General features: G+C 41.6%; 1 protein-coding gene across 9 annotated transcripts in view; it reads right to left on the reverse strand.

The window, feature by feature from the left end:
• REPS1 (RALBP1 associated Eps domain containing 1) overlaps positions 1-23,443 on the reverse strand; it is a 79,795-nt gene extending 56,352 nt beyond the window's left edge. For 5 of the 9 annotated variants that reach the window (XM_070496336.1, XM_070496334.1, XM_070496333.1 and 2 more), the window contains exon 1: positions 23,018-23,397. In XM_070496336.1, coding sequence (XP_070352437.1) covers positions 23,018-23,170 — 153 coding nt within the window. In that variant the 5' untranslated portion in view covers positions 23,171-23,397. Of the gene's footprint in view, positions 1-23,017 lie in introns of all 9 variants that reach the window. The other 4 variants (XM_014864626.3, XM_014864627.3, XM_014864625.3 and 1 more) reach the window with 4 other exon arrangements.
• Between the last annotated feature and the right edge of the window lie 3,648 nt (positions 23,444-27,091).

A 27,091-nucleotide genomic window follows, 5' to 3' on the forward strand; every position in this document is an offset into this window, starting at 1 on the left:
ATTTTATAAGGGGTCAAATCTGCCCAGTGGTAAATTCATATAGTAAGTTGTCTTACAACAGAGTTCTACTGAGTTATATCATAAAACAAGAGTTGCTCGTTTTTGATGGGTAGGCCACAGAATCAAGTTTTGATAATTGCTTGCTATGTGAACATAGGTAAATCATATAATTTATCTCAAGTTTCCTCCTATACAAAATGAAAAGATTGGATGCAAATATTATTTGTCTGAATGCAAATTTCATATCAAGTCTATAATTACAACACAAACTACCCTCTGAAAACATGTAATTTAAAAAAACCTATTTCTACCAAAAGTACCAGACATAGATTATTAGCTACGTGCTCCCTTTAAAAAATGACATAGGTGTATATTTAAATATGAATGGTTATGATGTACAAAAACATAAGGAGTTAAATTCATTGTGTTGGGGATTTAAGGAGAATAATTGAGTCACTTGCTAAACCTTGTCCTGTAAATCCAGGTCCAAAGGAAATATATCTGGTGTGAAATTCAAGCATCAGTAGAATATTTTTATTTTATAAATGAGTGTTTTATCCTATTTTTGTATTAAATATTTGACAATGAAAAACTTTCCACACTCTAGTTTTTTGTTACATCTTAGGGTCAATTTTTCCCTCTCTAGGAGGAGTACCAATTTAATTACTCAAGAAAAATGGGGAAACAATTTGGCTTACTACATTTGTTTTATAACCAACACTTTAGGAACATAACTGACTCACAGAATAAAAAACACTACTTGGCCTGAAACCAGCTGTATTTTACAAAATAGATAAAAACGGAAGAACAAAACCAGTAGTAAATGTAACCAGGCAACTAAAATGAGCCTATGATATTACCTTAAAGAAATGCTGATAAATTATATATATCAATATCAAATGTTCCATGGCATTTTACTCAATTAGAAAATGCTGTAACATACAGAAGTCAACATCGATTCAACTTTGGTCCTCTCAGTCCTTTGGGCTTTATCAGTCTTCCTTTGGGTTTCTTTACCTGCATGCTACAATAACTTAGCTCGGGTACTTTATCAGTCTTCCTTTGGGTTTCTTTACCCACATGCTGCAATAACTTAGCTCGGGTACTTTATCAGTCTTCCTTTGGGTTTCTTTACCTGCATGCTGCAATAACTTAGCTTGGGTACTTTTGCTGAAGACCTCCCTATTCTCCCTTGCCAGTTCACGGTGATCCAAGTATGAAGACGACGCTTTACACTCAGCAGGTGCTTAGTAACATACACAAATATCAAAGAATATCCTCCATCCCCAACTCAGGATGATAAGAACAAAGAAAAAAAGCCTCAAGATCTTTCAAAAAGCTACATCCTTTCTAAGGAAATAATAATGGTAAAAGCTATATAGCATAACTCCAAGTACCAGGCATTACTCCACGTATTTTATGAACTAATTTAGTCCTCAAAACAATCCTATAAGGCAGGTGCTATATTTTTCCCAATATTCAGATGAGAAAAATAAAAAACTAAGGCCCAGAGCAGTTAAATACTTGCTTAAGGATAAGAAATCCTGAGAATTAAACCCCGTCTTTAAAATTCTATCAAAGATTTTCAATTGACTAAATGAGGAAATAAACAAAATAAAATTGCTGCATGAAAAAGCTACCATTTATCGAGTGGTATACTAGGTACTTACTTAAAACAATCCTCAGACAACCCTAAAAAGTAAGCACTGTTAGATTCATTTTACGAATAAAAATAGTGAGGTGAAGAGAAAGTTCTTGCCCAAGGTCATAGACTAGAAATCGGCAGAGCCAAGATATGAACCTAACTTTGTGAAACTCCAAGCCTGGCTTCTTCCACCATCCCAGTGTTTCCCAAACTTCAGACTCACAGCATTAGAGAATGCTCTGACACAGAAAAGGAGGCAGACTGGGAGCACCAGAGGAACATTCTCTCTTACGGACTCACATACAGTGTTCAAAGTACATACTGGGCCCTGGGATGTTCCAGTACACATGCCCTGTTCTCAAGGAACCAACCTAACTGTAAATGTACAACCTAAAAAGAAGCCATGACAGAAGGCTGTAATCTCACACATCAAAATGGTTAGTGTCTTGGACACAAATTTTGCCGTCAGCTGGAGTCACATCTGAATCCCATCTCATGTCAAGTATGTACCCTCTGGAGCTCCAGGTTTCTCAGCTGTAAAACAGAAATAATACCTATCCTCTAAGTTTAAAGTTAAACAAATGTCAAATAGCTCAATCCCTGGCCCATAATAAGTGCTACAGAATTAGTACTTGTTACTCTAAGAATTAGAGTAGTTACTATGCATTGGAAATATTTACTAAAAAATAAAAAGCTTGACCTGGACCTTAAAGAATGGACAGGGTTTTGGTAAGTCAAAACAAGATGGGCATTCCAGTCGGGGGTTGGAGGGTGAGGGGTGGAAAAGTCAAAGCAGGGATTGTAGTGGTGGTTAGGTAGTAAACTGGACAGAGCTAATTAGCGAGGGCTCTAAGTACCAAACTAATCTTTACTGGGCATTTCTGAAGAATGTCACCTAATTTATGAGAAATTCATTTATCTGTTCTTCAACAATTACAGAAACGCTAGCTAAGATTTAGGAGGCTACTGTAGTAGTTTAGAAATGAGGTGGTCAGAGTAACACAAAAGACAGAAAAGGATGATTAGCTGAGAACTTTCAAAGAAAGAAAACCTGAAGGACTTTGCAGGCTGGATATAAGGAAAGGAGGCGGCAAAGCTGAGTCTGAACAAGAGAGAGAGACATGGCAAGAAGACAGGCAGGATGTTAAAGACATGTAACAACACATAATAATTTAGCATCACGGTGAACAAAGAGAAGAGACAATATCCACGAAGAAGTAATTCGGTGTCAACTGCAAGGGAGGTGGTAAAACAGAACAGGACCTAAGAAAAGGTCACTGGATTTGATGACTAGGATAAAAGTGAAATATAAAAGATAAAAACATCTTTTTTTAAAAAGAGGAGATGAGGGGAATACAAGTTAGATCACTAATGCTTAAGGAGAGTAGGGAGGGTACAAGCAGTAGAGAAATTTAGGTCATTTGCTATTTGGCAGTAAAAGGAAGAAGAAAAATAGGAAGGTAGCTAGATGGGTGTGTATTGTCAAATGAATAACACAGGAAGCAAAAAGGAACACTGTGTAGAAAATAACCATGATACAATACAATTAAGTAACTATGACAATTCCGTTTTCGCCATTTGTTAGGTGCAAGCGAGAAACACTAAGTTTGGATTCACTCCAGAATCAAGTCTTAGGGGGAATCTGGAGAAATGTGATTAGGGAAGTAAGATTTCTCTCTCTAGGGGTTCAAAACTGTGGGTAGTAATAGAAAACCTAACCAGAAACTCCCTTCCTCCGGCATTTAAATCCTTAGCTTTCTGAAGGTAGGCACAGAACACAGAAGACTCTTAGGTTCCAAAGGTTTAACACTGGCAGTTTCTACTATTCCCATGATACTTATATGGGCCACGACAAGTAACATGATCTGTTATTCTGACGTGGCCCAAATCTCAATGGCCTGTACTACGGATGTGCTATCCCCTGTGTGATACCATGTGTGTGCCAGCACCCTCATCTCTACCTGGATCTGTGGTCTTCCACTTTGAGCCAGGTACACTGGAACTCGACACAAGCTGTGCTTTATTACATTTTATAAAAGAAAGTATATATACTACAGTGCCAGGATATCCACAGTCTACTATAATTTATTTCTTTAGTTGCCAATAAATTTCCAGTTTTGCTTCTTTTTAAACTTCTTACAGTCACTCTGCTATAAAAAAAGGAATAGGGATAAAAAGGTTCTGAAAGGGAGTGGGGGAACTGGCATCAGCAAAGAGCAAAGTCAGAGTTCAGAGAATTCTGTGCTATTTGTTCCTGTTCTTGCCGCCGCCTCTTCTCTTCTCATGCCCAGAATGTTGATTGGGGTGGGGAGGGAGTGCCCACAGTGCCAGCAGTGGAACATCCAAGGCTGCAAGCTTCACCACCCCCACTTTTACTTCACTGGGTAAGGAGCCCAGAAATGTCTTAATTCATCATCCCAATCACGTCTATGAACACACGGCAATAGCAGGGCTGAGCAACTGGCTTGCCCTCTAAAGTTGGCTATGTTTTTTTTAAACATCTTTATGCACTTTGCTGCTCTAGACATCATGAGGTCATGAAAGAAAAGAAACCTGAATTTTATTCAGTTTGCTTACAACATTGTTAGGATGTAAATATATTGGAAAAGCAGTTAAGCAATGACATAAACGAACAAAAGGATAGGTAGGAGGACAACAAAAGTCTCAGAGTGAAGGTGAGGTTGTTCACAGATTTCTAAAGCCTATAAAAGCTAAGTCACGTTCTGAAAGCGGGGGAGGATGGAAGCACAGAAGCTGGGAGAGGGTACTGCAGATGAAGAAAGTAACACAGTGAAAAGAAACTTATAAAGAACAAGTAACTATGTGAGAAACACAACACAGATTTGTTGGGTTGGAACACAAAGCCATTTTAGGAGAACAATCACACACAAGACTAGGAGACCATGGCGGGGGCGGCCGGCGGTGTGAGTTGGTAGAAAACTTTTAAGGCTGGGTACGTATGACTACTCAGACCTGATGTGCTCTCCCTATCACTATGCATTTTATGAGGATGCTATGCTTTCCCTCCAAAAGAGTCAACTAAATTAAATGAGAAACTATTGACTTGTTTCCTTATTTAGATCATTTGTTTACCACTACTTGCTCATTGTCAAGTTCAAGAATTGGAAATTATACTTCTGAAAAGCAGAGAAATTCATGTGAATTTACCACTAAACTGAAACATGATACCTAAAATTAAGAGAACAGCTTTGAGGTACAATATCTTAAAGAAAAGTTATTAATATGCATGCTCACTCTATCTGACTAGAGTCACCTGACAACTTCAAAAATCTTAGCTAGCATACTCATAGTCTAATCGAAAGAACTATACCATCTGGTCTCAAAGGTTCCATATAGTTCAAAAAGGCTTGTTCACTGTCGTTGGAATTTTTAAAGTGGTATGATAAAATAAAGAAGTTAGGCTAGGAGTCATCAATGTAGTGATGAGGGGTGAAGCCCTGAAGTGCCATTAACCATAGGTTAATAGGTTCTGGTGCCTACCATAAACAGAGTGAGATGAAGGGGACAAAGAAGGATAAGCTAACACTTGTCTTCCAGCTACTTGTCACCGATCAAGGGAAAAATACAAACAGGAGGCTAAAAGTGCGTGTTGTGTACAAATACAAACCCACAGAACACTGAGGGAAGACTACAGAAAGCGGATTATCCGGTGGGGATGTTTAGGGAAAAGTTCAAGGAAGAAGTAGAATGTCAAACTAAAACAAAAGAAAATATGAGTGGTATTTTATAAAGTTTTTGAACTATTAAGTCAAATATCTACTTTCATGAAAGACACAACATTATAGAGATATTCCTTGATGATTCAGATTACTTAAATATTACATCTGGATTAAAAATCATGAAGGATGGGGCCAGCCTGGTGGTTGAGTGGTTAAGTTCACCTGCTCTGCTTCGGTGGCCCAGGGTTTCGCCGGTCCAGATCCTGGGCACAGACATGGCATCGCTCATCAGGCCATGCTGAGGCGGCGTCCCACATAGCAGAGCCAGAAGGACCTACAACTAGAATATACAACTATGTACTGGAGGGCTTTGAGGAGAAGAATTAAAAAAAAAAGAAGATTGGCAATAGTTGTTAGCTCAGGTGCCAATCTTAAAAAAAAAATTATGAAGGAAACCAAAGGGCTATAAAGAATGAGCTAGTCTGCAAAGATCTCAATATAGAGAACTCATCAAGAGAAGGATTTGCTCAGAATCCCAAGGAACAATAAATAAAACCTCAGTAACAGAGTAGAGAATGTAAAAGAAAAATCTAGCATGAATTAGCCAAAAGTCTACACTGGAAAACATTTTGTCAGGAAGCAATCTGACTTCACTCCTACCCTCCATGAAATCCACCACTGAGCTCTGCACCCTGTGACAGACCACTCCTTCCACATACGCTCTCCTTGCTTCTCTGCTCATTTCCCTCCAAAGCCTCAAGCAGCTACCCAGGCTGCTTCCTGCTCTGTCCTTTCTTTCACTCATCAAAGTCATATGATGTTACTCATATCTATGGCATAAATGCACCTCTATTTCTATTTGATATCCTATAATTACATCACTCACTAATTCAACAAACAGTATTAAATGCCTATTATGCATCAGGGTGTGCCCCCAGGGCACTAAGTATGCAGAGGTGACTGTAGAGCTGTGGTTAGGAGATCCAAACCATGTTATCATCAACGTTCTCCCAAGTTTCAGAGTCCTCTGGAGATAAGCAGGCCCTCAAAAAAGCTAAACAAATGAATGTTATCTACATTTCCTAGAGGAGGTACTAACTTTGCTTTAGCAGATAAATTCTAATCTTTTAGAACATTATTCGTCTGTAAGTTTTATATAAAAATACAGTTGTGTTGCTCAATGACAGGGATGTTCTGACAAATGCGTCATTAGGTGATGCTGTCATGGTGTGAACATCATAGTGTGCACTTACCCAAAACCAGATGGTACAGCCCACTACACACCTAGGCTCTATGGTACTAACCTTATGGGACCAGTGTCGAATATGCCATCCATCATTGACTGAAATGTTGTTATGTGGCACATGATCTTAGTTTTAAATTTTATCCCTTTATTTTAATAGAGGTATTAATTTACTTAGAAAACTACTGAAAAAATCAGTGGCATCTAAATAAACATAGCAGAAGGATCTATTTTTAAGTTTTATTTACAAAAGTGTTCCAAGACACGTACCTGAAAGACATGGGTGGAGAAGACTTGTCACAAGTTAGACTCTAACAGGACGCACGATAGTGCAGGACTCTGCAAGCTGGTGGGGGCCCTCAACGTGGTTTGTAAACGTCAAATAACTTTAAAAGAAATTTGGAACAACATAACTTGATAAACACACGCACACAAACACTTATACATACACTTACTAAAATAACATCATGCCATTTGCTCTATTAGTAACTAATAATTTTTAGATGAACATTATGTGGTGTTAAAAATTAAATGAGAAAAAATATGAATTTATCTTTTTATAACTTACAAAATGGGTAATGGATAACATTAGATCTGTTAAATTTTAATCCTGACTGTTTTTGGTAATCTCTCTTACAAAAGACTCACTATAATTAGTTTTCAGTGTTTTTATAATATTTATCGAAATTGTATAAACATGTTAATTTGTGATAGTACATGCAGTTAACTTTTTATAAGAGAAAATACTTATGTTTTTGCCTGCTTAGACTGTATAGTAGATATTTACATAGAATAAAGTATGTCTGTAGCTCTGAGGTTTTATTAAAAATATATTTAGGGGCCGGCCCCACGGCTAGGTGGTTAAGTTTGTGCGCTCCACTTTGGTGGCCCAGGGTTTTTTGTGGGTTTGGATCCTGGGTGCGGACCTGGCATAGCTCATCAAGCCATGCTGAGGCGGCATCCCACATAGCACAACCAGAAGGACCTACAACTAGAATATACAACTATGTACTAGAGGGCTTCAGGGAGAAGAAAAAGAAAAGATTGGCAATAGATGCTAGCTCAGGTGCCAATTCTTAAAATATATATATATTTAAAGCATAGGATAAAATAAAAGTAAATATTTTAATGACAGAAAAGAAATTAGAGAATTTAGAATATTTTACAGATACATTACAGGGCAAAGATAGCATGGAAGTCAAACAATAAGTATTAATCATATAATATTTAGGAAATAGGGCATAGTGGTTAAAAACAGGACTACTTAAATCCCAGCTCTACCACTTACTTGCTGTGTGATCTTGGAGAAGTTATTTATCCTTCTGTGTCTTCATTTTAAAAATAGGGATAATAAACTGCACCCACTTCACAACACTGAGAATTCAATGAATTAATATTTGTAAAGGGGCACAAACAGCACCCAGCATATAATAGGCACTACATCATGCATTTACTATTACTATTATTATCTGAACTGGTTAGAATATGTATTAAAGTTAGTGATAAGCAAAAATACTTTTGGGAAAAAAAAAAGGACAAATTCATGCTCACTCATTCAATATTCAACAAATATCAACTACGAAGAATGTGCCAGGTTCACGGTTGTGAACCAGATAGGCACAGTGACCCTGCTAGATTCTTGGAGCTTCGGAGTTTTCCAGCCCTGAGCTAACATCTGTTGCCAATCTTTTTTTTTTCCTCCCCCAAGCCCCCCAGGACATAGTTGTATATTGTAGTTGTAGGTCCTTCTGGCTCTGCTATGTGGGACACCACCTCAGCATGGCCTGATGAGCAGCGCTAGGTCCGCACCCAGGATCTGAACTGGGCCACCGAAGTGGAGCACGCAAACTTAACTACTCGGCCACGGGGCCAGCCCCCCATGTCTCTTTCATTCACTCCTGCATACTCAGTGCCCTGTGGACATACCCTGATGCATAATAAGTGTTTAATAGTGTTTGCTGAATTAATGAGTGATGTAATTATAGAATATCAAATAGAAAAAAGTATTCTGAATATATGGAGGATATATTCAGGATATATTCAGGATAACTGACCCTCAAGAAATTTATCCACAAATCTTTAAGAATCCACCAATTCTTGAGTATCGTAAGAGTACACATTTTCTTATTAATGATATGAGGACAACACTACCTCACAGGCTTCTTATAAAGATTAAATGAGATCTCACATTAAATGAGAACTACAAAGCTGCAATGAGATGCTGATGCAAGCGGTAGGCTAGACTCCTAGCTGCTGCGAGGATCGAGGATCGTTCCTCAGCCAAATGCAGTTACTTTGCCTTGGGGGTTGCTTGCAAATAGCTAAAACCTCTTACATTAAGTGTGCAAATGCCTTTTAGGTTTAACAGTTAAAGTGTCTTTTGGGTTGAACATCCAAGATTCAACTCTTTGGAGGCTGGGTTAATTTTAGGTAAAAAGACATTATACTTCCACATCCAGCTTGCCTTCCCAACAGGCTCAGGAGAGTTTCAGAAAAATTTCGAGGTCCTAGGTGAGAATACTTAAATCTCTAACAAAAGCGCAATTTACCATTTACTCTGAGAGGACATTTCAAATATAATGAAGTAAAGATTTCGTCCGTCATTTTAGGGGAATGGCCTCATTCAGGAAACAGCACTAAGTCTGCACCAGCTTCTGAAGCCACCCAGCTGCTCCTCTCAAGCTTTCAAATGCCCCCTGAATCTTGTGCCCTCATGGACTGGACATGGCCTCTCAGCACAGCCTAAACTCAGCACACTGCCTCCCACAAAATAGGCCCCCTTCTCGTTTCTTTACTTCTGTTAGTGGTTATCATCATTCTGCAAAGTATGTAGGCTCAAAACCTCAGTCATCCTTTATTTTAGTCTTTTGGTGGTAAACTTCACTTCAGGAGGACAAATCCTCTAATTACACAGTAAAAGGGTGAAACAAAAGGCATTACAGATAGGATCAAAGAACTGCAGAGAATTATTAAGTTCATGCAACAAAAACAAGAAAAGGTATAAGGCTGGTTTTGAAGAACAATGGGAGGGGCCGGCCCTGGGCCAAGTGGTTAAGTTTGCACGCTCAACTTCGGAGGCCTGGGGTTTGCTGGGCTGGTTTGGATCCTGGGTGTGGACCTAGCACCGCTCATCAAGCCATGCTGAGGTAGTGTCCCACACAGAGGAACTAGAAGAAACTACAACTAGGATATACAACTATATGCTGGGGGGCTTTGGAGAGAAAAAAAAATGACAACGGGGAGATCTTTTATTACTATCACAGCCAAGAGGCCACAAATTGCGAGTTTTCCCATACAGAGAAGAGCCTGAGCAAATGGAGCTTATGTGGCCATCCTTGAAGAACCAGACACCATGCCAGACGCTTACACGTGACTTCACTCTGGTATCAAGAAACGTTCGGATGTAGGGTTATCCTCATTCTACAGATGAGGAAACGGAAGTCTTCAAGAGAGGGGAAGTTAGTGCTCTGGGCAAGAGAGTTAACAAGCCCGGAGTGGAGACTCCCAACTGGAACCGTCACATTCCCAAGTCTATACTGTTTTGCATACACTTAATACTCGCTGACACAGAAAATGACAAAAGGGGCCCGCCCCATGGCCGAGTGGTTAAGCTCGTGGACTCCGCTTTGGCGGCCCAGGGTTTCACCGGTTCGGATCCTGGGCGGAGACATGCCACCGCTCATCAGGCCACGGTGAGGCGGTGTCCCACATGCCACAACTAGAAGGACCCACAACTAAAATATACAACTATATACTGGGGGGATCTGGGGAGAAACAAAAGCAGGGGAAAAAAAAAAAAAAGAAAAAGATTGGCAACAGCTCCGCCAATCTTTCAAAAAAAAAAAAGGAAAATGACGAGTGTTGTAATTAAATACTTTTCTATGGACTATAACTAAGTGTTTCAGAAAAAACATGAATTCTTCTAAATCAGCTATTAATAACATATAATATCAATAAACATTGTAGTTTACACCGTCAAACCTTGGATCCTTCCAGTCACAAAGGAGACATCAAGAAAAATCAATAATCCTGGAATAGCTTCAAGACAATAATTTCTTTTTCAAAGACACAGATAATTCTACTTCCACATACAACATTTTACATAATCCACAGACAAGAAGCAATAATCACTTGTAGATTGGCACGCTTAGCAACTATTTTTTACCCAAAGTATCATATTAATATAATTGTGAGGAGTGGGCCCAAGATCTATCCACCTATGCAAACTCAGCCGGGATATAGCAATTTAGAGAGACATAAAGACACCAAATCAGTGCCTCTAAGCAACATTAGAAGCTGTCAGCATACAAAGATTCATGATAGTGAAACTGATAATTTAAAGAGAAGAAAGCAACCAGAAGTAGTCTTGTAGATTGAAACTACTTTTTCATTAAACCTATTACTTATCAGGTATGATTACTTCCAACTCACATTATCTGTGAGGTATTACATTTCTGTAATTTTCCATAAAATTAAGATGCCGGAATTAAATGTATATAAACTCAGCATACCACCCAAACAATAGACAGAAATCGGTCTTGCTTCACTCTAAATCACAATCTTTTCAGCCCCTTCTAAATCTATTAAATAATGTACTTATAAAACAAGCTAGGGGCTGGCCTGGTGGCCAAGTGGTTAAGTTTGCGCGCTCCGCTGTGGCGGCCCAGGGTTTTGCCGGTTCAGATCCTGGGCATAGACATCAAGCCATGCTGAGGCGGTGTCCCACATGCCATAACTAGAAGGACCCACAACTAAAAATACACAACTATGTACTGGGGCTCTTGGGGAGAAAAAGGAAAAATAAAAAAAAACCAAAGAAACAAGTTAATACATATAAAGTAGGCAGAGCCAGCACACAAAAAACACAGAATAAATGTAAACCAGAATTATTATTTAAATAGTGGTGCTTCACGCAAATACTCTCTGTTATAATGAATCTTCATACGGTAATCTCCTCCACATATAATATCAATATATCAATCAATATACCAATATGAAATATATTCAAAACATAAATCCCTTACTCAATGCCAGATTACATTAGTTATTATGATGTTTTGTGATTAAGTTGTATTATATAGACAGCACAAAGGGCCTCCACCCCACTCACGGTCACATTCTCCAAGATGACTATTTCATGAATTCCCCTCACCCCCCAAATTGTCAAATTTTTAATTTACAGCTTTGAGGTATAATTTATACACCATAAACTTCAACCATGGTAAGTGCACAATTGATGGAGTTTTAAGAAAATTTATAGAGTCATGCATTATCACCACAATCCAATTTTAGAACTTTCCTCTCAACTCAAATATTTTCCGCCAGTATTTCTACTCCCGCCTTGTCCTTGGGTGACCACTGTTCTGCATTTTATATAGATTTGCCTTTTCCAGACACTTCGTATAAATGCAATCACACAATAGGTACTCTTTTGTGTTTGGCTTCTCTCACCTATGTTTTTAACATTCATCTTTGTTGTCACATTTATCAGTAATTTATTCCTTTTCATTATAGAATAGTATTCCATTGTATGGATATATCATATTTTGTTTATCCATTCACTATTTGATGAACATTTGGATCGCTTTCCCATTTTTGACTATTGTGAACAAGGCTGCTAACAGACATTTACAATTCTTCATGTGCACACGTTTTCATTTCTCTTGGGTAGGATCCTAAGAGTGGAACTGCTGGTTCGTCTGGTAAGCACATGTTTAACCTTTTAAGAAACAGCCAAATTGTTTTCCAAAATGGCTACACCATTTACATTTCCAAGAGCAGTGTATAAGGACTCCAATTTCTCTACAATACCACTACTATTTAATGTCAGTCTTAATTCTAGCCATTCGAGTGGGCATGTGAGAGCATATCATTGCGGTTTAATTTGCATTTCCTTAATGACTAATAGAACACCTTTTCACATGCTTATTGGCCATTCATATCATCTCCAGTGACATATCTATTAAAGTCTTTTGTCCACTTTTAAGTTTTTTCCTTTATAATTGAGTTGTAAGATTTCTTTATATATTCTAAAAACCTTTACCACGTTTCTAAAAGGTAAATGTTTTCTGCTAGTCTGTGGCTTGTCTTTTTACTTTATCCTCTGAAGTGTAAAAGTTTTAAAAAATTTTAATGCAGTCCAATTTACCAGTTTTTCTTTTACAAGTCATGCTTTTGGTGTCATGTCTAAGAACTCTGCTAACACAAGGTCACAAAGATTTTCTTTCTATGTCATCAGTTAGAATTTTTATGGTCTTAGGTTTTACAATTAAGTCTATGATCCATTTTGAGATAATTTTTGTGTATCGTGCGAAGTATGTACAACATTATGTCTAAGTCCATTTTTTTTAAAACATACAGATATCCAATTGTTCCAGCACCATTTGTTGAAAAGACTATCCTTTCCCCATTGAACTGTCCTGACACTTTTTCAAAAACCAAGTGATCATAAATATCATGGTTCATTTCTTGAGTCTCAATTCTGTTCCATTGATCTACATGCTTATCTTATGCCAATCATACTGTCTTGATTACTATAGATTATAGCACGTTTTAAAACTAGGTAGGGTAAGTCTATTTTATTTGTTTTCAAAATTGTTTTGGCTATTCTCGGTGCTGTGCATTTCCTTATAAATTTTATGATCAGCTTGACAATTTCTACAAAAGTCTACTGGAAGTTTGATAGAGATTTTGTTGAATTTATAGATCAATTTGGGGAGAACTGCCATCTTAACAAGATTCAACCTTCCAATCTATGAACATAGACTGTCTCTCCATTTATTTAAATCTTCTTTAATTTCTTGCAGTAATGTTTTGTAGTATAAACATCTTGGTGCTTCTTTTGTTAGTTTATTCCTAAGTATTTTATTTTTTTTGATGCTACCATGAATAGATTTTTTTCTCACTTTCACATTCAGCTTGTTCCTCACTACTAAACTGTTAACCTTGCCCAGGTTGTAGAAAAGGTAGACGCCATTACACTAGAACATCATAATTTCCTTCCACCAAATCTATATACCTACTTGCCTCTATATCCGTGTTCTCCCTTCTTCCCTTCTTTTAAAACTGAAGGAGTGATCTGTTTCCTATCAGAGAACTGTCCCTCTGGGCCCTCAGGATCCTGACCATGTTTGCTTTCTCAAGGACCTCTCTCCTAAGCTTCCTTCCTTCTCTTATTAGTCCTAACAACTAAAATCATTCTGCAATATTTCTTATACTCAAAAAGCAAACAAACAAAAGACTTCCTTATATCCTCATACACCTCCAGCTTCTACTCTATATCTGTTCCCTTTCATAAGCAATCTTCTTTCAAAAGCTATCTATACAACCTATTTCTAGCTCCCGGGCCATCATGTACCCCTCAGGTCACTCACATCTGGCTTCCATCTCTACCAGTCCATGAAACTGGCTCATCAAAGTTACCGATGGCCTCCATGCTGTCAAATCCAATGGCCGTATTTCTGCCCACATCTTCTCAACCTCTCAGCCAAACTCAGTACAGTTAACTACCCTTTTCTTGAAATACTTGCATTATTTGGTATCCACGACGTGATCCAATATACATTCCCAATTACCCTAAAGCATTCTGGCTGTCCTTCTTAGCCTCTGTACAAGAGGCCTTCCAGTTTACTCAACTTAGAAACGTGCGGTGTTCCTCAGGGTTCTATTTTAGTCTAACCTTCTTTCCTCTTTATAGTCTCTTCTTCAGTGATTTCACCTATTTTCATGGCTTTAAATATCACTAATACACTGATAATCTTCAAATTGACATCTCCAAGCCAAATATCTCTGGGTTCCTCAAGATTTGTTTATCCCATTGGGTAGAGGCCTACTTGACAATCTCACAGGCTTCTGAGAAGTCAAGATTGACAAAAGAAATCTCCTGAATTCGCCATTACCCCTCTACCAAAAGAAAACAAAAAAACCTCAAAAAATTCATTCCTCTCTCAGCCATCCAATAATGGTGACTTCCAGCAACATCCCTGAGTTCTTCCTCATCCCTTCTGTTCCATATCCAACCCATTATCATGTCCGCCTACTTCTACTACCTAAAAATATCTCAAATACGCCCGCCCATCCCTCTCCATTCTACTGTCACCTCACTAATCTAAGTCATCATTATCTCCTACCTGAACTATGGCACATCCACTGGTCAGTCTGTTTCTGCTTGCCTCAGTATTCTCTTCTCTACACAGCAGGGTAATCTTTTGTGGAAATTAATACAAGAAACCTCAACTAAACTGGAGTCAGGAAGGCCTGTAGGACCGGCTCTCATGCCCTATCATACATCGTCAATTACGTCAAACAGGAAGAGACATAAACTTTGCATCTTGGACAGGACATAAAACTACCACTCAAGGAAGATTTCTCTCCCCACCCTGCGACAGCACAGCCAATGAGAAACGCCGCAGCTCAGCCAATGAGAATCGCTGCAGCTCAGCCAATGAGAAATGCCACAGCTCAGCCAATGAGAAACGCTGCAGCTCAGCCAATGAGAATCACCGCAGCCCAGCCAATGAGAAACGCTGCAGCTCAGCCAATGAGAATCGCTGCAGCCCAGCCAAGGAGAAGCCACTGACGCCCTGAACTGCTATCATCTCCCAAAGGGCTTTCCTTTAGAACAGCCCCTCCCTACTCCCCCTTTTTCTCTATAAAGGCAGCTCCCCTCCTTTGTTCTCTGGATTTGCCTATGGTTCACCATGGCATGCGCATCCCAAGTTGCCATTCTTTTGGCTATTCCCAAATAAACTCATTTTGGGCAAGTTTGCCCTTTAAATGGACACTTCAAAAAAAAAAAAACAAAAAAAACCAATTCAGATGATGCTACTCCCCTGAACAGAAACTTTTAGTATTTTAAAATCCAAACTCCTTAACACTGTGTATGAGGCCTTGCAGTATGTGGTCCTTGCCATTCTCCACTCTCGTCCATAATGCTCCAGCTTTTTACTTCCTCAAACACACTACACTCTTCACAGCTTCAGGCCCTTCACATGCTGTTCCCTCTGGGAAATGTTTCACTCTCTCCGCCTTACCCCCACCCATGTCTCCTCAGAGAGGCCTTCCCTTACACCTAAGTAGGTCCTGAGAGTCTCCCATGAGTCTCTACTAACTGTACACAGTTCTTTTCCTTTTTAACATTAGCACAGGTTATAATCCATGAGGCAGGGAAGAGTTCTGATTTTTCACCACTGCATATACACCCGAAATATAAATAGTACCCAAGAAGAAGTATTTATTGAAAATATACAAAACTGATTTAAGAAAGACGCATGTTCAGCATTTCACAGGTCTGCTTGCTCTTCCTTAAAACTTTCTTCATGTAGAGGTCCATGGGATGAGTTTGACCAGCTTGGGGAAAGACTGGCAACCTCAAATGATTTGCAAAATTTTGTGTAACTATGTTTTCTAAGCAGATGTCCAGTATGTGCACAAGAATCTCAAAGGAATCCACAACCCAAAAGAAGTTATAAGGAGATACACGATCTAATAAATTCTGGCTTCATCACTTAACAAGATAGACTCAAATTCAACATAGAGTCAACTCTTGAAACAAAATGGGGAAGAGATATAGTATTTTTTTAAAAGCCTAAGTCTTATATTTTATCAAATCTCAATGAAATTTGGTATATGGTATGAATTTAAAAAAAGATTTCTGAGCCAAAGTTCTTATCATGTCCTGACTTTTATGTCATGTCTATATATGGAACCCATAAGACATAAATCCCTCAAACAGAAGTAAAGGAGGGAAGGCATAAGAAGACGCATCTATCACAGGAAAGGCTACAGAAAATGAACTGTATATGAAGGAAAACATTGGAAATGCCAAGTCTTATCAGCCATTCCAAATTCTCACTGGCCAAATACCTCGAAGATGGATCTTACAACCCCTAGATATAGAGTTAACTTCAGACTCTAGGCTGAGAGTCTCCTCTTCCAATCTCCCAGAGAATGTAAAAAAAAATCAAAATAGAAATATTTCCAGTGTCAAAATAGCTGAGCAACTAATTTCAAGTCTGTATGCTACTTTCTTAAAGGTGTGGCTAGATGGAGTGCCATCCCCACACTATAACACTCTTGTTTGAAAAATCCAATCCAATCACCTCATGTGGTGAGAACTAAAACCCAGCCATTAAGGAATTTGTTCAAGGTCACAAAGCTTGCTAAAGAGAGGACTGGAACTAGCCTCCCGCCGTCAGTGCTCCTATACCACCTTCTCAAACTCTTTGATAGCTCCATCAAAATGCTAGCATGAATTCTCAAAATACTAAGACTCTCACTTTGTGCTATTGGTTAAAAAAAGAAAAAGAAAAGACTACAAGCAGCATGATACAGGACAGAGAAATTTTAAAAGTAAATGACCCTACAGAAAGCCATTAAGTGGGCTGGCCCAGTGGCGCAGCGGTTAAGTGCGCACTTCTGCTTCAGCGGCCTGGGGTTCGCCGTTTCGGATCCTGGGTGCTGACATGGCACCGCTTGGCACACCATGCTGTGGTAGGTGTCCCACATATAAAGCAGAGGAAGATGGGCACGGATGTTAGCTCAGGGCCAGGCTTCCTCAGCAAAAAGAGGAGGATTGGCAGATGTTAGCTCAGGGCTGATCTTCCTCAAAAAAAAAAAAGAAAGCCATTAAGTGTGACTCCTTCACAAACAGTATGTTTTTCAATTGTGTATATGAAAGTGTCTGATTAAGGCAAGATTATTTTTGTAGTTTGTTATATTATTTTAGTAATTTAGAAATTAAAACTTTTAAAAGAGTCACTTGGGGGCCAGCCCCATGACCATGTAGTTAAATTGGTGCACTCTGCTTTGGTGGTCTGGGGTTCCCCGGTTCGATCCTGGGCGTGGACCTAGCACCACTCATCAAGCCATGCTGTGGTGGCGTCCCACACAGAAGAACTAGAAGGACTTATAACTAGGATACACAACTGTGTGTGCACTGGGGCTTTGGGGGGAAAAAGTCACTACAGTATCAAACCTTACATTTACTCCTATTAAGTCTATAGCTTTTAATGCACAAATAAGGCTCTGTTTCCCTATTTTAACCTTATCACTAATGAGTAGATCTTATAATTGAACAAATTTCAAAAGAAAGACAAAATGGTTTATACTTCATTGTTCTCACTTTCCCCCTATTAAATTAATGTTATTCAAATATTCTACCAAGATATTGCTTAACACAAATGACCTAAAAGATTTTTTCAGCTTCATTAATAGGGTACGTTGCTTATAATCTTCAATAAAAGAACAGTTGGTACTCAAACCTGTTATTAGCTATTACACATTCAAAATCTGTATGAAGTTTTAAAACATTTCCCAAATAGAGGCTTTATGTAAAAGCTAAGAAAACACACTGATTAGTAGGGTGAATAGCATACCTTCCCTAATCTTTAAAAAGTAAAATAGCAGCTGGTCCCATGGCTGAGTGGTTAAGTTTGTGCCCTCTGCTTCAGCGGCCCAGGGTTTCGGTGGTTGGGATCCTGGGTGCGGAACAAGCACCATTCATCAAGCCATGCTGATGTGGTGTCCCACACAGCAAAACTAGAAGAACCTACAACTAGAACATACAACTATGTACTGAGGGGCTTTGGGGAGAAGAAAAAAAATAAAAAGACTGGCAACAGATGTTAGCTCAGGGCCAATCTTAAAAAAAAGAAAAAAAAGGAAAATAAATCACTTCTGGAAAAGGTGATCTTTAAGCCACTGAGTATATTCTTGCTCGGGAGACAACAAAATTCCTCACAATTAAATCCTATGAGCCAGACTTTTCTATCCCTAGTCCTGTTCCTCTTTGGTGTGGAACATCATTCCATAAAGCTTTTAGCTCATTCACTTTGTCTAATGACACACTGTCTCCAAAAACAAACCCTTAAACTCAGAATAGGCTTTATTTTACTCCGCTAGTCCAAAACAAGCGTAATGCACATATCTTAAGACGTTGGACAGTTGTCGTAGATTAAAACTGCATTTCTGTGTGCCCAGGATACCAACCACAAGAATGTCCCTATCTCTCTTCAGTGGCTGTGCTTCAAGACATCATCATATGTGAAATCATCTACTACACAAAGAAGGGGATCGATACATAACTCAAAATCAATAATTTAAAATCTCTACCCTTCATAAGAACTAGGGGGAAACCAATCATGTAAACAGTGAAAGTAAGAAAGAGCTGAGAGTTGGCAAGGAATAACAGTAAAGGAGAAATACTCTATTCACTAACAAGTTATTTAACTTCTCTGCCTATCAAGCTCCTAGTTAATAAACAAGAATACCCACTTCACAGGGTTGTTTCAAGAATCAAATGAGTTCTTGCACGAAAATGATCTGCCCGGTAAAAGGAACATTATAGGCACTCAACAAACGCCAGCTCCTTCCTCCTTCAATGCTTTGGGCCCTCTGTTCTTTGTTCTCTAGGCTCAGTCCCCCAGATGACTCAGCCTTCTCATGACCTTTATTAGGAAATGCTGAAAACTAAGCCATTCATCAAAGCGCTGATGTGTACATGCATGCTGACAGTGCAAGAAGCTGTGTGTCCTCTACTCCCAAGATACTTAGGTGAGAAAGGCAGAGGAAGAGATCCCAAACACCTGAACTTCACGCTAATAACCAGTGCTCAGGGTGGACAAATCTCCATGAGCTTCTACCATCTCGTGGAGATGTGCACTGCCATCTTGAAATGCCTGAACTCAAACTCATCATCCCATCATCAACTCTTTAAACATCAGGCCCTCTCCCCATTCCTTTTTCTTTTAATTTTTTTTTTTTTGAGGAAGATTAGCCCTGAGTTAACTACTGCCAATCCTCCTCTTTTTGCTGAGGAAGTCTGGCCCTGAGCTAACATCCATGCCCATCTTCCTCTACTTTATACGTGGGACGCCTACGACAGCATGGCTTTTGCCAAGCGGTGCCATGTCCGCACTCGAGATCCGAACCGGCAAACCCTGGGCCGCCAAGAAAAGGAGTGTGTGAACTTAACCGCTGCACCACCAGGCCGGGCCTCCTTTTTCTAATTATGAGTGGTGTCCAGCAGAGACTGATCCTTGCCCTATTCCTCTCTCATCTAAACACCACCAGGTAACACAGGCCCATCAGGTCTACCTTCGGAATCTCCACTGTATCTCTAGCCTCATTTTTTGTCCTGCTGCCACCACCAGAGTCCAGGTCATGATTTCTCAATCCTGGCACTAGTGACATTTTGGCCCAGATAATTCTTTGTTGTGGGGGCTGTTCTGTGCATTGCAGCTTGCTTAGCAGCATCTCTCACCTCTATCCACTAGATGCCAGTAGATCTGCTCCCTTCCACCCCCATGAAAACCAAAAAAACGTCTCCAGACAGTGCCAAAGGCCCCCTGGGGGGCAAAATCCTCCTCTTCATTGTGTCTGCACTCCCACATTTCAGTGCCTGGGCCCAGTTTCTCACCACTTCATACATACACCAGAGAATCAGTCCCCAAATTCGTCTCCAGCGTCTTCCCTCTAATGTCTGTTGCACTGGCCTCCTAAAGCACTGCCTTTATGAGTCATTTCTCTTAAATCTACAACTCCCTGTTACCTTCACAATTAGTTCAAAGCTCTCCACCGAGCCTTGGTAATCTGGCCTCAGTTAAGCATTATCCCACAAAGTACCTCACATAGTGGCTACTACAGCCTTTCAATAACACAGACCTGTTCATTCAGAACCTCCTTTTCCAGTCGTCTGCTGTCGCCCTGGTCTGGATGCCCATTACCCAGCACCCACACCAGACGATGCCTGGTTCTCCTTTACCAGTCTCTCCTCTCCCTCACTCCAAAACTATCAATGAGTCTACACTGCCTATTGAAATATGAAATCTTCCCCGTTCCTTAGATTCTTTCCTAATATCGTCTCTTTCTAACTCTATGTCTCATTATCCCCAAAACACACTCTACCTTAGGCAAAACCTGACTACCTGCTCGTCCTTGAAAAGGCCCCCATCCTTCTCACCTTTGGTTATGTTTTCTCTGCCTGAGTCCTCTTTGTTCCACTGCCCTCCCTCCACACTAACTGAAAGTCCATCTGAATTAAGTCAAGAAGCCTTTCCTGATCATATGTCCTTTGTGCCTCCCCATGACGTTCACATTCTGTGTTACGTTACACACGTGCATTCCTGCAGATTACAAGGTCCTTGAAGGCCTCTTACTCCTGAGGTCCTGCCCTGCCCAGCCTGGAGCTAAGTAAATATTACGTATGAGTTGCCCCAAATGTTTCCCACTTAGAAAGCAAAGGGGATGTGTTTTCGGACGATCCCAAATTCCTTTAAGAGAATTAAGTCCACGTTCTCCTTTTGTCTCAAATTTTATGTCTGAGTCCAATTTTTAAGTACAATGCCTTCAAGATACCCAGAATGCTATTTAGTATATATTATTATAAGAATTCTTCCTTGGAGGCCAGCCCTGTGGCGGAGTGGTTGAGTTCGCATACTCCACTTCGGCGGCCCAGGGTTTCGCCGGTTCGGATCCTGGGCGCAGACATGGCACCGCGCATCAGGCCATGCTGAGGCGGTGTCTCATGTAGCACAACCACAGGCACTCACAACTAGAATATACAACTATGTACTGGGGGCTCTGGGGAGAAGGAAAAAAAAAAAGAATTCTGCTTCAGGGAATTCCTACTGCTTTCAACTTGTAACTGAATCCTGAATATTTATGCTATTTAAGCTCTCTTTATACAAAAAGGCAATAGAAATTTATTTGTGAATGTCAAAAAAGTTGAGCAAAACATGAAAACATCTTGGGTTGGATTAAACAAATTTCAAGCAAAGGTTAATTAACGCTAATTTGTCTATTCCTAAACAATACATTTAAAATCCTAAAGTCTTTGTGCACCACTAAAAATATGAAAGTCAGTTTATTTCAGCTCGCCCCCACCCCCCAGCGCAAAGACATAAACCAAAATAGAACACAGGAGGTTTCTCCTCAATTTCAGCTCCTAGATGACTTGAACGTATCTTTTGTTATTTCTACAGAAAGAGCAGTATCGTTAAGGAGCATGTTCTGACCAAACCTCTTTCTGTAAGCCTAACTCAAAAGCCATGAGCAGAGTGTAGTACCCTACACCGCCACCATGGTTCTTCAGCAGGGGTCAGCAAACTGCAGGCCCTGCTTTGTACGCCCCTGAGCTAAAAATGGTTTTTACATTTTTAAAGGGTTGTAAAAACAAAGAACATTCAACAGAGACGGTACGTGGCCAGCAAAGCCTAAAATAATTACTCTCTGCCCCTTTTCAGCAGCATGAATTTGAGACTCCTAGCTGTTGGTGTGTAAGACACTCAACTTTTCCTCCTGAGATTTTAAACAAGCAATACAAAACATACGAGATTATTCCAAAAGGTGGGACTAATTCAACTTAGCCACAGTTAATGCACACGTAACTTCTAAGACAGGCCCGGTGGACATTTTTATACTTCCCATAATTTCTGTTAGAAGGAACCTGACTCTCATTCTATGGTGAGCACACTTATGCTCGAGGAGTGAAAGTGCCTGGCCCAAAGTTGCACTAGCTAACAACAGAGTGGAGTCAAAACTCCTGACCCAGTGCTCTCTGCAGTGCACGACATCAAACCTATGCACACGGTTTTAAGTTTTGGAGATCTGGATAACTGGCTTCCATCATAATAAAGATGAAAGCTTCAAACCTGTTCCTTATATGCTGTCTAGGCCGACTCTTACTAGCAGCTCGTTAACATTAAGCAGAGTAACGTTAATGCTCAACACACGCATTCGACAAGAGCTTCCAGGAAGCCTTCTATTTTAAAAACCGATGTGACACAGAAAGCCTAACACTTGCTCTGCTTGCTCCTCTAGTGCTAGAGATGGAGGCGAAGGCGCACGTTCGACTTCCAGCTATTCATTACCTATCTCCCAACTCAATCCACAGGTTCCACCAAATGTTATTGAATGCCAATGGAAAAATGTCCAGTTTACATCAGCCACACGTTCTATAGTTAATCACAACTTCTTTTCATATCTACTTGCACCCTAGCAGCCAGAAGTTCAAATTTTTTAATCTCCCTAAAATTTAGCTTCCTTAAAAAAACTGCTTCTATGATTCCTAAATCTATAAAACCCACTTTGTGGCGTCTGCTCGGTTAATCCAAGCATCAAAAAACACTTACTTATAGTGATAACCTCACTACCCCGCAGGACCCGAAGAGCTATGGATGTAGGACCAGGATCTAGGACCCAAAGGCACGGTAACAATCCCAGATCCTCCATCTGAAGTTGCTCTTTCCCTGCCAAAAAAGAGACTCGGAGGGCAGCCGAGAGACAGGAGTCGGGCTCCTCAGACAACACACGGCCCCCGGCCCCCGCAAGACTTTTGTCCCCGAGGGCGAGCCTCCGCCTCGACCGCGGCGCGACCCGGCCGCCCGTACCTGCGTCCCCCACGCCATCCCGGGGACCTGCCCCCCTGCCCCTCGCCGGCCCCCGCCGCACCTGGACCACCACCTCGTGCGGCAGCTGCGCGGCCCGGAACAGCTCCAGCACGCGCCCGTTGGCCGCCACCTTCTTGGTGCTGTCGACGTCGCAGTAGGAGAAGAGGTCCGCGTAGTACTTCTGCTCCGCGTCGCTCAGCGTCAGGCCCTCCATGGCCAGGCCGGGAGGCCGCAGTCCCGCGGCGCCGCGGGTTCGAGTCTCCGGCTCCCGCCGCTCCCCTCCGTCGCGCCGAGCAGCGCTTCCGGAAGGCCGCGGGGCCGCGGGGCTAAAGTCTCGGGGGCTCGGGGCCGAGCGCGACCGCCGCTCCGCCTCCCGCCGCCATGGACGCGCCGCCGCCGGCCGCCGCGCCTGACAGCGGCCCGGACCCGGATGTGCGCCGACCGCGCGGGGGAGAGAGCGCCGCCGCCCGGGAGACGGGCGCAGCGCCCCCTGGCGGCCGGGCCCGCGCGGAGGCCGGCGGCGGCACGCGGGCGGCGGCGTGCGCGGCCGGAGCGCGGGGCTGCGGGGCTGCGGGGCCGCGTCGGGGTGGGCGCGGCTGGCGGAGGCCGCTGAGCGTCGCGCGGCGTCTCTGCGCGCTCTGAGGGGCGGCCCCGGCCGTGGGGACGGGGACTTGTCTCCCCGTCTGGCTCCCGGCCGTGTGACCTGGGGCGGAGCACCGGCACGTTGTCCTGCTTGTCCGAGTCGTCCCGGTCGCCGGGAGCGTGTGAACTTACGCCGTCGCCCCCGCGAGGCTGTGCCGGCCGGGCCCCGGGCTCCCGCCGCCCCGGCTCCTCCCCCGCGGGGCCCGCGGCTGCGCGGGGCGGCCGGCACCTGCGCGCGGAGCGCTTGAGAGCTCCCAGGTAGCGCGTCCTGACGGGAGCTTGTTCTTGCGAACGTGAAACGCTGCAGAAACATCTGCCGACGCAGAAGTAGACAGATTTTTCCGTTTGAGTTTTATTTTGTCTTCTGCGTGTTCCTCCCTACAGTGCTGATCCTACAAATGACCCTTGGGAGGAAATTACTGGAGGTTCACAATCCTTTATGTGGAATTTCAAAATGGAGAGAGCTCTGAAAGCCCAAAGATTTTTGTAACGCTTCCGCAGCAAAACCCCCCGTGCCTCATTTGGAGGCAAAATCTCAGCTAGACTCACATGAGGCCATTTATGGGCTTTGTATGTGTCCTTTACTGTCGATGTTTATTCATTTTCGTCCAGGCCATAATGGGATCTTAATATCACACAGTTACAGGCATTGTATTCTTTCTGTTTTTAAAAAAGATGAGGGACTGTGGAGCTGTGTCTTCTAACTTGAATAGTAGCATTTTATATATAACATGCCATTAATCTCGTTTCCCCATCTCTAAACCTTTCGGTTTGCCACAGCGACCCCTCATATACCACCCCCCACCCCCCACCCCCCACCCCGGACACCTACCAGAGGTGATCAGAGCCCCACAGGTGGGCTGTCTCCCACGCGCATCAGGGTAGGGATTGGCTCCCAGATGCCCTCAGCGTCTTTTTCTCCAACCCCTTTCCTGGACCTTGAAGCTCTTCCTTGCCCCAGGGACTTTGTTTCTGTCACCTGAAATGGCTTGTTGTCTCACCCCTTTCAGGTCCCTGTTCATATGTCACCTCAGAGAGACTGTCCATCAACACCTGATCTCTAGCCCTACCGCCTGGCTCTATCCCCTTGTCTGATTATTTTTCTTTATAGCACTTTTCACTACCTGATATTAACATATATATTTGTTTACATTTTAAAATTGAGACGTAATTAACATACGACATTGTATTGAAGTGTACAACATAATGATTTGATATATGTAGATTTGCAAAATGATGATCACAATAAGTTTAGTTAACACCCATCACCACACATAGTTATGTTTTTTTTTTTGTGATCAGAACTTTACAATCTACTTTCAAAGACTTTCAGATACACAATGCTGATTGTTAACTGTAGTCCCCATGTGGTACTTTACGTCCCCAGGACTTGTTTGTTCTTATAACTGGAAGTTTGTACCTGTTTATGTTTTTAACAGCTAACAGTCACTGAGTGCTCACTGTGTTTCTTGCGCTGCTCTAAGTGTGTAATCACCATGTTAATCATAACCCGGTGAAGTAGGCACTGTATTTTTATTTGACAAATGAGGAAACCGAGGCACAATTGGGTTAAGTAACTTCTCAGTGATATTGTTATTAAGTGGATCTGGGCTTCAAAACCCGGGGAGTCTCAACCCCCAAATCACAATCCTATAGTGCTTTTCTTTCCTGTTTATTAAGTCTGCCAGCTGCCATCCCTGTGTTTACCAGAAAATATTTGTTCATTGCCATAGTTCCAAGGCTCAGTGTGGCACATAGTGCTCATCAAGAATCATTTGTTGAATGAATGAATGAACAAATGATGTGACCAGCTGGTCAGTACCCTAATCTCCTAGTTTGGCTCCCTTAATTCAGGCAACCTCCAGCTCTGTTTCTCTTTAGCAACCTAGAATAATTATAGGATTGCTTCGCTTCCAAGTCTGGGCTTCTGAAACTTCCATCTCAATGTATAATGCACTGTTGTTTTACTCTCTCCTCCTGTTCCTCGAATAAGCTGCTCATTATAACCTTCAATTTCTCCTCCCTCTATCCCACAACATATTTTACGTATTCAAAAACACACTTTGAGCATCTTGTGCCAGTGTAAACAAATTACATGATTTTCTCCTTGGGGCTCATCCAGCCTGGGGGCCTTGTCAGCATGTCAAGGACGCTCTGCTGGCACCCTGGATTCCTTCATATATTGTCCTTCCCCCTTCCCCTTGCCAAATGCTACATTGAATTGACCACAAGTATGTAAGATTCAGCATGGATCTTGAGAGCGACTCTTCCTGTGGTCCTATTGCTCTGTGAGGCTTTCCTGACGCATCATAATAGGACACGGAGTAGGAGTTTTCCTGTTGACGATGAAAGCCGAACTCAGGGCAAAAAGTCACCAGTACCATGTGTTCTAAAGAAAAACAACAATGTCAGACCCTCTCCCCTCAGCCACAGACCCACTCCCCAGGGCAGGAAAAGAATCCTGAACATCAGAGCACCTCCACACAAACAGATATTCCCTGTGGAGAGGGGAGCTAAAACCAGCCTGAGCGGAGGGGAGGCCTTTCTGGCCCCCAGCTGAATAACAGGTGTGTTTAGTGCTGGACAGTCTGACTTTTCACAGGTGAAAGAGATTTTTCTCTGTGTCTGTGACTTAAATTTATATTTTGAGGTAGGAAGGGAAAGAAATGATTTAACACACAGGCCCTTTGAAGTCAAAGTCTAATTTCTTTCCTATACATTTCTCAACATATCAAGTTTAGAAGGTGACATCATGAGAAAGCTATTTTAAAACTGATGGTCTTGGGGCTGGCCCAGTGGTGTAGTGGTTAGATTTTGGCACTCTGCTTGGGCGGCCGAGGATTCCCCAGTTTGGATCCCAGGCACAGACCTACACATGGCTCATCAAGCCATACTGTGGTGTCCCATATACAAAATAGAGTAAGTTTGGCACAGATGTTAGCTCAGGGCCAATCTTCCTCACTAAAAAAAGAAAATAAAAAAACCCAGATGGTCTATATTATATAGCTACAAATTTAAAGATTCTGGTTTTCAGGTAAGATCAAATAGCCATTACTGCCAGCAAATATCAACTGTTTTTGTTTTTTAACTGGAAATCTTTACGTTTTTAAAATAAATTAAATTCAGTAAAATTCATTGTTTCCGGTATATAGTTCTATGATTTTTGACAAATGCATATGGTCATGTAACCACACCAAAACGAGATGCAGAACTGTTCTGTGACCATCTCAAAGTTCTTTTGTGCTGCCCCTTTGTACTAACTCTGCCCTCTACCCTCAGCCCCTGGCAACTACTGACTTGTGTCCTGTTTCTATACTTTTGCCTTTTCCAGGATGACATGTAAAAGGAATCATGTGGTATGCAGCCTTTTGAATCTGGATTTTTTCACATAGCATAATTCATTTTAGATGCTTCCGTGTTCTTGCTTGTATAGTGGTTCACTTTTTTTATTGCTAAATGGTATTCCAATGTATGGATGATTAGAGTTTGCTCA

Source organism: Equus asinus, chromosome 24, assembly GCF_041296235.1.
Source record: "Equus asinus isolate D_3611 breed Donkey chromosome 24, EquAss-T2T_v2, whole genome shotgun sequence".
In the NCBI taxonomy this organism is placed as follows: Eukaryota; Metazoa; Chordata; class Mammalia; order Perissodactyla; family Equidae; genus Equus; species Equus asinus.